General features: G+C 38.1%; 1 protein-coding gene across 2 annotated transcripts in view; it reads right to left on the minus strand.

Moving 5' to 3' along the window:
• The window catches only part of LOC106069873 (uncharacterized), a 50,174-nt gene that overhangs the window by 6,901 nt on the left and 30,861 nt on the right, over positions 1-12,412 (minus strand). For both annotated transcript variants that reach the window (XM_056018950.1, XM_056018951.1), the window contains exons 8-17: positions 12,197-12,305; positions 9,536-9,727; positions 8,980-9,018; positions 7,598-7,762; positions 6,270-6,419; positions 5,633-5,827; positions 4,861-4,967; positions 3,826-3,985; positions 1,689-1,882; positions 851-935 (exon numbers count right to left, since the gene is read on the minus strand). In XM_056018950.1, coding sequence (XP_055874925.1) covers positions 851-935; positions 1,689-1,882; positions 3,826-3,985; positions 4,861-4,967; positions 5,633-5,827; positions 6,270-6,419; positions 7,598-7,762; positions 8,980-9,018; positions 9,536-9,727; positions 12,197-12,305 — 1,396 coding nt within the window. The remainder of the gene's footprint in view (positions 1-850; positions 936-1,688; positions 1,883-3,825; positions 3,986-4,860; positions 4,968-5,632; positions 5,828-6,269; positions 6,420-7,597; positions 7,763-8,979; positions 9,019-9,535; positions 9,728-12,196; positions 12,306-12,412) is intronic.

Raw genomic sequence — 12,412 nt, forward strand, 5'->3', positions numbered from 1 at the left:
TAATTAATTTCAAACAATTAATTTACTGATGTTTTAATTGATTCACGTTTTGTTAGGTACAATAAATACTTGTTTAAAGTTTCAACTTGATCCGAGAATGGGTGTGGGAGAAACAACGAGTACAATTATCTAAGGGAACGAAACCCTACATATTTAGCCATATATGTACATAGTGAAATAAGTGAAGGATTAAATTTCCCTTGTTGGTATGAAAAATACTTAATAACTAGTATTTAGTTGACTAATTGGTTATTTTTTGTTATTGATTGATGTGGTCATCGACGATAAATAATTGCGCAAAGTTTTAACTTGATCCGAGATTGGGTGTGGGAGAAATAACGTTTACAAACTTTTTACCAGACAGACAGAGTTGATATAAGCTTTGTGAAAAAATCACACAATCATATCAACACAGTTTGTCATACTGTTCACTTTCAAATCAAACTCATTAAAAAAAAAAGTTTGATTTGAGAACACCAAAAGTGTTTTCTTTCCAATTCAAGAAACTTTCTCATTTCATCAATGGCTGGAAAGATATTTATAGCAGTCTTTTTGGTGCACTGTGTTGATAAGATAGCCTTTTTTTTTAAAGTTATGTGATAATTTCTGTACACTTTTTATTACTGCAGAATTGAATTTTTCTAAACCCCTAAATTGGTGAGTGAATGATTTGGCAACATCGAAGTTCACTTTCGCGTCCTTGACATTTGTCACGAAACTCTCCCCCAATAATTTGGCAATATTTTTTTTATATAACTGGTTTTGAATCCTGTGACAACTTTAAAAACACAACTAATCCATCTGTTTACAACTCTAAATTGCGCTAAAGCTCTAAAGTGTTTAGACTTACGTCACAGTCGTCACTCAAAGGGTTATCATCGTGGAGCAGGATTGGTCCGAGTCTTGCCATAATGTCAGGCCTGCAGTGCCACTTCCTGCAAACAGAGAAACAGAATATAGTGAGTGAGTGGGCCTGATACGGAACTACCTAATTGCAGCAGTAATGGTCAATACTATTGTGGAACCTTCAGACAGGTCATAAATATTTTTTTTGACCAATTGTTTTTGTTTAGCGCAGTTTCATGCTTCCTCACTAGGCGATGATTCTATCACTTGTCTGGACCATTTAGGAAAGGGTTGGGGATGGGGGAGGGGGGGGGTTTGTGTTTGAAGGTCACCTTGATCGCTTTTAAAACGTTTTTTTTTTTTTAAAGTCGTATGACCTGAATTCAAGGGCTCACTGCCTCCTCAATCTTAATCAAGCGAACACAAAAGACGACTATGCCAGCCAAGTGCTTATGAAAATTGAAGGTTTATATTCTCATCTATTGTTAGTTTCAAACTTGAAAACCGCGACCTATTTCTCGCTACAAAGTATAAAGGGGACTTATTCAACTTATACCACCACAACAGTCAAGTACTATTTCTTTTCCTTGTTCGATACCAAACAAAATAATTAATTACCAATAGCTAATAAACTAAAAGTTATTTTTTTTTTGTATTGATTCGTTTTGTGTGAAAAGAAATAAGTATGCGAAATTCCGAGATTGAGTGTGGGAGAAATAACATGTACAAACCTTTTACCAGACAGACAGGCAGACAGAGTGAGTTGATATAAGCTTTGTAAAAATTAAGTACATTTATATTAAACATATTTATTGGCGTCGTTTCCAATGGGAGTCACTTACTCAATAACATCATCGATTTTGTCCAAGATAGTTTCGGCCTGTGATTTGCTCCAGGGGAGAGTCCTGAGAATGTCTAGGTTATCCATGATGGCGCTGCCGCTGAACTTTTTGATCTGGTCGGGGGATAGTCCGAGGGTCAGCTGTCCGAGAGATCTGAGTCTCTTCGAGTCACGATCCTCGACTTTCATTTTTATCTAAAGTTTAAAATAGAAATAAAAAAAGAGGACTAATGACAGATTGACAAAAGTCGTATATTTCTTTATTAAAACAAATAAACGGAGCTTATGAAAGGGCGAGAACTGTATATTATAGCCATATCTATCGGTATTGTAAAATGTATTTCCTTTAATCAATATCAAACAAAATTAATGAAATACTCAGAAAGACACAAAGATAGAGACCCATTTCTTATTTCATATGCTAGGACAAATTCCTACAAGTCCTCCTTCTTCCCTAGTGCCGTTAGACAATGGAATGGGTTGCCTGAATCAGCCAGGAAAACCAAAGACTTAGCAGAGTTCAAGTCATTGATTAACATGTAATATGTAAGATAGCAATTATTCGGTTAATCTTTTCAAGGATTCATAATTTGCTAGGAACAATAAAGAATTGTGTAACGTTTCAACTTGATCTGAGAATTGGAAGGTGGGAGAAATAAAGTAAACAATAAGTAAAGTTTCACTTTCAGACATTCTTATCAATAGGGCAGATGATGTAAAGGTCATCTGTTCCTGTGGCCCACGGTTAACGAGGGTGTCATGCGGCCAGCACAACGACCAACCTCTTCTATTTTCCCCAACTAATGTCAGGGACCTATTAGAGCAGGATGGACTCAAAGACCGCATCACAAACCAAGAGATTAGAGAGACAGGGTTACTGCAGCCATTGAACCCCATGATGACCTGCTAACTACCGTATAAAAAAACGCAAGCTAAAAATCTAAGGCCATATTATAAGATCTTCGGGGCTCGCAAAGACCTTCCAGCAGAGAACAGTACCAGGAAAAAGAAGAAGAGGCAGACAGAGAAAGCGATGGGAGGACAACATAAAAGAATGGACGGGCCTGCCATTGAAAGAGGTTCTAACTAAGCCAAAAGACAGAGAGGAATGGAGAAAGACGGTCGACAAATTTTGCCTGGTGCCCCAACGATCCAACAGACTAAGGGATAGGCAAAGGTAAAAGGACTCAGAGGCGCCCTAAAGATTCTGACGATAGAAATTCCAATCTACACCAGGGAGAAATAACTTGTACAAACTTTGAACGAGATAAACAGAGTTGATAACTTGATATAAGCATTGTCAAAAAAAACCCCGCTTATATTAAAACGCACTAAAAACAGAAAACAAAATAGAATAAAAATCAAAACTTATGTTTAGTGGGAGTTAAATTGTGAGTTAAAGTGTGAGTTAAAGTGTGAGTTAAAGTGTGAGTTAAAGTGAAATTCACACCCAATGATTCAATTTTTTTCTACTTTATTTTCTCCTTTTTAGTGCTTTTTTTTTAATTTTTTTTTTTTTTTACTTTTTAATATTTGGGCTTTTTTAGTCTTAAACTTTAACAACTATTTTCGACTACTGTTGCTACATCCTAATAATCAGAATGGTTGTGATCCAAACTATTCACCAAGAGAAGTCAACGGAACCACCCAAAACTGATCTCCACTTATCTGAGTACTTTTTCATCTAAAAACACAATCAATTAACTACGTCTAATTGATTAACTATTTGTTTTAACATTTGACTGATTTATGTGTTCTTATCGAGCACGAGTTTTGTATTAAAATTTTGACGGGCATCAAAAAATCGATCGCAAAAATCCAGACATACAAAAAAAAACAAAACAAAGTGACTCAATATAAGCGTTGTAAAAAATTAAACGTCACAGTTAAAAGACTACAAAGTAATACTCAAAAATACTAACAAAAAATGGACTGGTATGAAATACTACAGCACCATTCAAAATACAACATAACATTGTATTTATCGAGACAAAGAAGCGATACCATGTTTTGTAATCGTGTTTTAACAATCGGAGAAACTGTCTTTTAATTTAACGTAACTTAAGGTATGTATCGAATCTTGCGGATGGTATCGAAAGTATTATAAGTATCGAAACTGAGGCAGAAGCTGCACTGACCTCCTTAGAGTCATCCTCGTCCATCATTTTCAATAGTGCTGTGGCCAAGTGATGCATGTGTTCCCGGCTCATCTTGTCCGTCGCCATTTTGGACATCTGGCTTATGAAAGCAGTTTTTCCTCCAGCAGTAAATCTTAATTTGTCAAACTTGTCATGTGACCTAGAAAATTAGAAAATTAGATTGTATCTCTAAATATCTTTGCTGTAATTAATTAGTTTTGAAAAAAAAAAGATTTCCTTAAGTAGGCGGCAGTAGGGGCTCATGGTGGCTGAGTGGTCAAACGTTTGGCTTCAAACAGAGGGGTTTCAAAATTCTGTGAAGACGGAGATCTGACATTAATTGGGGAAAGTAAATGCGGCTGGTAGTTGTACTGACCACATGGCACCCTCATTAACGGTCAGTCACAGGATCTACCTCTAGATGGAAAGGTGTGAAAGAGGTACTTTGGTAGTTCAACGTTAAAGAAAGTCTCTGAATGTGACAGGTTGATTAGAGCAATGAAAATGGTATTGTTAACTAGCTGTATAGTCAACACTCTTCTTTACGGAATTGATAGTTGGTCAATGTTTTTGTACCGAGAACATAGGTTCAACTAATTGATAGTTGGTCAATGTTTTTGTACCGAGAACATAGATTCAACTACTTTCATGTGCGCTGTTTGCAATGCATAACGTTTAATACCAAGTCTAAAACACGTTCTGAACAAGTCAATAGAATCCTCTTCTAGAAGGATACCTACAGTAAGCAGTATATATGCAGACTCTTCTAAGAAAGAGAGACCCAAGGAATGACCACTGCTAAGTTACAGAGAAGCCTGGGATGACTGGGATCTACATTCATCAATGACTTAGTAGCAGGGAAAGGCTCCTATAACCGTTTCTTTGTGACTGTCCTGGCGTACCCAAAGATTAATAGTGTACGCTGTCTATAGTGGAGAATATTGGACCTAAAAGCAAGCCTAAGTACTGAAACACCATTTGTATGCAGAAATACATTTTTGATAAAAATAATATTCAGAAAATTTGTTGACTTACAGGTAAGCCATAAGATGAGCACCTCTGACAGCTTTCAATTCATCGACTTCAAACGCTTTAGTCTCCATTTCCGTGATGTCTTCAAAATTCTCTACCAGTTCATCAATCTGAAATAGCATCAAAGTATTGTCCAAGAAGTTGTTTCCTTTTCGAATTACAGACTATAATAGTTTTTTTGTGTGTCTGTGTTGGTATATGTAAAAGTGTTTTTTTTATGTTATATCAGGGTCACGAAATGATTGCGCCTTATAAATTTGAGGTACATGAGAAAATAAGAGATGACGTCAACATTTAATATGAGCAACAGTGGCGTAGCTAAGGATTTGGGAGACCCGCGGGTGGGGGGGGGCTTGACCTCTTTAAGGTCCCCTGCATTTTGACATTCGACATCATGACATGAGATGATGACGAAATATTTACTGTAAAAACAAATTTCGGACACTCATTTGGGGGGGGGGGGCACTGATGACCAAGATTGTTTGAGAAAGTTTTTGTTTTCTTGATCGCCATAATCTTGTTTTAATGGACCTAATTCACTAATCGTAAGCAAACAACATTTAGCCACGTGATTCTATATATCTTCTATACAAACTATGAAATCCATAAAGGTTGTCATGTGATACGTATTTTTCATTGTTTTATCACTATTATGACGTGGCTAAATGTGTTTATTTACGATTGGTGAATGAGGTCCATTTATCAGCAGCGTTTATCCAGACCACAATAATGTCATAGTTGCAGCAGACATGACATTTAAGTTATAGAGACTCACCTGGCCAGAGGTTAAATCCTCCTCAATGTCCTTCAGCTCGTCTGCTAGATCTAGCACGTCGTCTTCCGTTTTCATCAGGTCATCCATATCGTCAGGGTAGAGCCCAATGGCAACATGACCAAAGGTGCCAATAGCTGAAGGTTTGAATCTTTTCTCTCCAATCTTTTGAATGTACGTGTGAGCGAGAACAGAGGCCTGGGGGGGGGGGGAATAAAGTTACACATCGTTAAATCTCCCTGTTTCAAATTACATAGTCAAGGGTTTAAGGCTCATGTTTACGGGTTCAATGCTCATGGTTACGGTATCAAAATTTAAGGTTATGGGTTCAGGGTTCATGGCTACACCATCAAGGTTCATGGTAAAGGTTTAAAGTTATATGGTTTGGATATCACTGTAACACTGTAACCAGGGTATATTGTTACGGGGGCTCAAGGTTTGTGGTTGATTACGGGACCAAAGATTCTTATTTTTAGATGCCTTTACCTTCCAATTAATAAACATTTTACATCATTCATTTGTTTAGTTACAGCTTTTCAAACTAAGTTGTTTTTAAAGCAATCTGAGATGAAATTCCGATTGTCAAACTTTTGAAGACTAAATGTTGTAAGAGTTATTTAAATTATTGACTTTGATTTACCTGTGAGTGTGACCAGTCCAGTTTGGCTGACCTATTCATGTAAACAAAGATGTCATCATCGTCTAGGTCGTCCAGATCCGTCACACTGACCACCTCTGTGAAACTTTGGAGCTTCAGAAACTTTTGTTGAGTGTGTTTGTTTTGAAGAGCCTGAAAGATATCAACAATTAGGTGGTAGTTTGTATTGATGATGCGGAGCGCGGTGGCTGAGTGGATTCTGAACCTGGGGTCCTGAGTTCGAATCTCGGTGAAGACTGGGATTTTGAATTTCAGGATTTCTTAGGGCGCCCCTGAGTTCACCTGACTTTAGTTGAGGAAAGTAAAAATGGTTGGTCGTTGAGCTGGCCACAATGCACTCATTGACCGTTGGTCAAAGAAACAAATGACCTTAACATTATCTGCCCTATACATCGAAAAACCTGAAAGGGGAAACTTTACTTTTTGTATTGATGATATAAAGTTGGTTGGGTGGATTATTTGAACACTAGGTAGATAGCTGGTAGATTATACTAATTATACTATACTTATCTTAAAATCAATGATACATTGATGGTTTATTTGAAACTGGGGTTATTCGTACTAATGCTATAATTATAAATATCTTTGAACAGCTCAGAGGTAGATTGTACTATTGATATAATTAAAGAATAGGTGTGTGGCTCCTTTGAACAGTTTAGTGCTAGCTCTTATTTAAATGATATGTGTTGCTTATTTGAATAGTTCTGTAGTAGAATGTGCTGAAGATAAAGTCAAAGAAGCTGACTTATTTGAACAGTTAAGTGGTGAATAGTCCACATGATACAATTAAAGATACAGGGGCGTAGCTAGGAATTTGCCATCATTTGGGGGCCCGGGGGGGGGGCTTGACCTCTTTTGGGGCCCCTGCATTTTGCGTAATATTCAATACTTAACGTAAAAAACACTCATTTGGGGGCCCGGGGGGATTTTCAAATTCTCCCACCTCTTTCCCCCACCCTAGCTACGCCACTGTAAAGATAGGTGGATGTTTCCTTTGAGATGTTCTATAGAAGTTTGTATACGAAAGCTGATTAGCATTGTATCTTGTCTCACTAGAGCAGTGATTCCCAAACTTTTCCCTCATCGGAACACTTTGCACATTCTGTGTATTTAGCAGAACACTTTGCTTATTTGTTTTTAGAGAGGTTAATTCACGTGGTGGTCTACTAGTTAATTATTTCAGTAGTTCGAGGAACATCTATTCAGGACTAGCGGAACACAAAGGGTTTCGCGGAACACAGTTTGGGAAACACTGGTCTAAAGAATCTTAGTCAGTCATGTGATTACTGGACAGGTATTTTGTTACATACCATCCCAGCAATAACCCGTTTCTGGGCATCATTCAGGTCAACGTCGTCCAGATCATCAAGAAGGTCATCAATGACATCAGATTTTATTTTCATCAATTGACCAGTGGGCATTCCTTTGACCAGTTTGCCAAGTTTACGGAATCGTTCCAAGCTTAAAGTCTCCACCTGTTCATAAAAGAGAAGTAAAATGTAAACATTCTTAAAAAAAAAGTTATCTACGAGGAAGAACCACAAAATCATTTTGTAACGTTGAACTCGCCTTTTCTGCAAATGATACGGTCAATGGTATCTGTTGATTAGTTAAATATATATATTTACAGATTCTTATAGTTTCGTGGACTATGAATAATTGTACAAATGTTAACTTGATTCGAGAATGGGGGAAAAAACGTGTTCAAAATTCATACCAGACAGACGGAGTTGAGTTGATATAAACTTTGCAATAAAAAGCTTGAATTAGTTTTGAGGACATTGAAACAAGCGCTGACATTGCCTGACACGAGTATTGGTGACGACATTTCTACACAATGTATTGACTTTAGACGGTGTGGTAGCTAAGTTGTAATTCCTTGGATTGGGGGAGGGGGGGGGGCTTGGATTCAATGCCCGGTGAAGACTGAAATTTTGAATCTCGAGATTTTTTGAGTCTACCCAACTTTAATAGGTAAAATGTTTGTAAAATGTTTTACATGTTTCGGATGTTCCTTCAGAGTTGAAGATAGCTTACTTCCTAGTCCATACCTCCCGCAGGACGACGGGGGATGGAAGCGGGCAGGATTTGTACCCTCGACCATCGATAAATCCGAACGACAGTCCAGCGCGCAAACCGCACGACCAGGCAGCCATCCTGGTAACTGATACACGTTTTGGATATAGAGGCGGTTGATCGTTATGCTGGTCACATGACATCCCCGGGAGCCACAGAAACAGCTGACTTTCGCATCATCTACCCTATGGTGTTCAAGGTCTGAAAAGGCTACTTTACTTTTTCAAAACTCTTACTGTTGGCTAATATATGAAAATTCTCACTAAGGTTGAAGCAATCATTAGGTATACTTATATAAGAACGATATAGACCGTAAAATAATTTATGCCCTCTACAAGGCCATGGTAATTATGATGTATATACTTTTATATTAATACGGCATCGATATAAAAATTCAAAGGGAGAGTGGGAACACGCTATTTGCTGAATAAATATAAATGGTGAATGAAATAATAGTGTAAAATATAAGAAATTATGTTTTAGTTTTCATACCCTTTTCAAAACACAAAATAGCTAGTGAGACCATGTAGTAATAACTAGAAGTAGTAGTACAACCTGCAATAGTATTTAGTTATTAGTAGACATCACACATCCCTAAATACAAACTATCACTTACCTCGTCCTCATCCACAACTTTTTGAAAGACAACCTCAGCCTGAGAACAACATAAGCAAAACAAATCAAAATATTCTCAATAAGAAATTTAGTTTATACACCAATATGAAAATCATTAGTGAAATATTTTAGTTAGTATTTCATTTTTATTGTAAAATAGTATTCAAAGTAAACAAACTTATTAAAATGTAAACTATGACTTATATATTAATTTTTCTACAAATTGTTTCTTTGGTTATAAATATATCTTGTGATGTTATGTACCCTATTCATAAAACAATGGGTAATCATTTAATATTTATCAGAATTTTGGCCAGGTGCTTGCATAGGGCTAACCTAGATTCCCTGGTGTTATATTTTAGATAGGAATGTCAACGTTTAACTTTTTAAAGATGACGTTAAGGTTTCTGATTTAGTTCTATCGTCTGGTACAGTCTCCATCAGAAAATTCTTGTAATATATATTTATCACATACGTAGGCGATTATTGGTAAATATGTCGTCTGCTGCGTAAAGAAAACAGAAACTCTCAAACGAAACTAAAGAAAGAAGCTATACCTGATCGTCGTCAAAGTCGATGTCCTTAATCTTGTCCAGAGATTCCTCCAATGCTTCCCTTTGGAGTTCAGCCATCTGGTAAACCCCGAGACCTCGGATGAGGTGACCCATGGCGGTCAAGTTACTTCCGGTCATCTTGGAAATTGGCGGGAAGTGAGAGGACAGTGCCATATGTGAGAAGACAGCCCTTGCCTATGATAAGAAATACAAGTGATAAGAGAAACAAATATTTATAGACTGCCCTTCCGTAGTTTGAAGCTGTATATTCAACACAGAAAGGACCAGTGCTTTTTTTGTAAAAAAAAATAAAAAATAGGTGCCAGTACTCAGTGATGGATTACCTACTAATAAATTAATAATAAACGTTAAAATACAAGAAAAGTAATATTTTTCACCATATTGAAAAAGGTGCCGGTACATCGTACCGGTGCGTACCGTCACACAAAAAAAAAAGCACTGGAAAGGAAACAGTACTAATCTTTCAAACAAGAATAGGCGAGTAGTAACACTTCATCTAGTGGTCAATTGAGCAACCTAATCTCTCCGCACTGGACGGCCAACGAAAAGGTTTCACTTACTCAAAGCTCAGCAGACCTCAGGGTTGTCCTGTCCATTTACTAGAACCTATCGGCTAGGAGACCAATGGACCTCATTCACCAATCGTATACAAACAACATTTAGTCACGTGATCTTATTGATAAAACAACTAAATAAACTGTCACGTGACAACCATCATAAATTAAACATGAGATCGTAAATTATATAGAAGAGATAGAGCAGCACGTGGCTAAATGTTGTTTGTTTACGATTGGTGAATGAGGTCCATTGAGCAGCATTTGATCGCTACGTCTCAGAGAAGGTAAAACTTGAAGTGAAAAGATATTTTATTTACTGGACCCAACTCCCACCGGACATATTGTGTCCTGGCTTGGATGTTGTCTAACTCTGCTTCACCTATTCTACTGCGCAAGTCCGGATACACCCCAGCGACACCACAATGAACTATAAAACACTTAATACAGCTTTTTAACACTTCAACTAATGTTTATTTACAGACAGGGATGCTCGTCGTGTCTCTCTATCTGTAGTATACTTAGCAATCTCTATCAATATCCATCTTTCTATAAGCCCTAGCCATCTTGTTCTCCTATCATGTAGGCCTACCCGTATCATGCTACGTCATTCGTCTGTCTGACTACGTCACAACTTTTGCCGTTAAAAACAATGCACACTATATTTATTTACAAAACTAACATACTGTTACGTTCTCTCTCCTAATCAGGCCTTCTGTAAACACTGCTAAACACAACACAACACATCAACACATCAAGAACTTGACGACAAGGCTCCAAATAATCTGGTACTTTAATAATGTTCAATTAAAACAGCCAATATGACACAATGGGCAACACAATCAACTACTACTACCGTACTGAACTCTACTGTCTCTATTTCTACCTGGACTCGTACATAACACTTGAGGACTCGACCAGGACCGACTTCATGGCTGACTAACAGTCCCAGTCTCAACCGTGTCCTGTCTTGAACTGCCGCTTTCTTGCACACTGTGTCTCTGGCCCACGCCGGCTTATGATCAGATGACCATAACACGGGCCCTATTCACGTGCAAAGTTCAAGCCAGTACTGTCCCTTGCCCTTCGATATAGCACGCTAAACTGTATAACTGGCTTGTGTCACATATGTCAGCTGAACCTACAGTTAACCCTTTCGCGCCGCCAATAGGGACATAACAATAATCTCTAAACTAAACTAGGCCACTACAATGGGGATGTAATAGAAGGCAAGGGAGTATCACGTTCCAACTCCTTAAGATGAAGTGCATGAACATGAAGCTCTTCAAGATGACTGCAACAGTTAGAAGGAAATGTCACAGATAAAGCCTACATGGATGGCAAGCCTAAATGAGATGTCCTGGGTCGCAGATGGTGTACACATCAGAAGTATGGAAAAGGCTGAAAACACTGCAGCGTCTGGTGATTGCAATTGCCAAACCTTTGACAGTGCTTGTGTATTAAGGATTAACCTCTTAAGTCGTATGAAAATTTGCAAAGGGATAAGATCATTTCTTGAGAAAAAATGTGACAGACAGAAAACATAAAATAATCTACCCTAGAAAAAAACAAAACAAACTGAGAAGCCCGAAAGGTCCACAGTGAAAAAACTTAACACTCATAAAATAGGCACACACACACAAACACACCGAACTCGCTCACAGGATGTGACGACATAATCATATTGTTGCTAAAAAGTGAGTTAAATCCATTCTTTTTTATTTACAATATCTCTATGGCCTTCTTCATGGAAATGAGATGAATGCCTGGGCATTAGCTGTGGTCGGAACGATGTCGCCCACACATCCGTTCCCCTCACTCCACGCAGCTGATGTATCCAAACGGCAGTGCCGACACAGTTTGGGGTCAGCGGCGTCGCAGGTTCTGCCAGAGTGTAGCACTGGGTGCTGCAAACTGCCTTAGAGTCGCCAGCTCCTGATTTTGCCTCAGGGTTGGCTCCCTAAGTTTTTCCAATGATTGGGTTACAATATAATCAGCAAGTAAACCAACAGAGCTTCGTCTATAAGCAACATGGCTGTAGCCTGCATCAAGTAAATGTTACTAGTGTTACCAGTTCTGAAATACCTACATCGTCATCGTCGTAGTCCAGGTCACTGATGTCCTTCAAGGCATCCAACAGATCATCAGGCTTGACACTTCGAACAAAGTCAAGGTCGTCGTGGAGGTAACGCATCGCACTGCCGGGAATGAAGAAAATAGAAATTGTTAACACAGACTGCGTCAGAAGGGCAGAGTGTGATGACATCGCACTGCCGGGAATGAAGAAAATAGAATGTTAACACAA

Source organism: Biomphalaria glabrata, chromosome 2 (genome assembly GCF_947242115.1).
Source record: "Biomphalaria glabrata chromosome 2, xgBioGlab47.1, whole genome shotgun sequence".
Lineage (NCBI taxonomy): Eukaryota > Metazoa > Mollusca > Gastropoda > Planorbidae > Biomphalaria > Biomphalaria glabrata.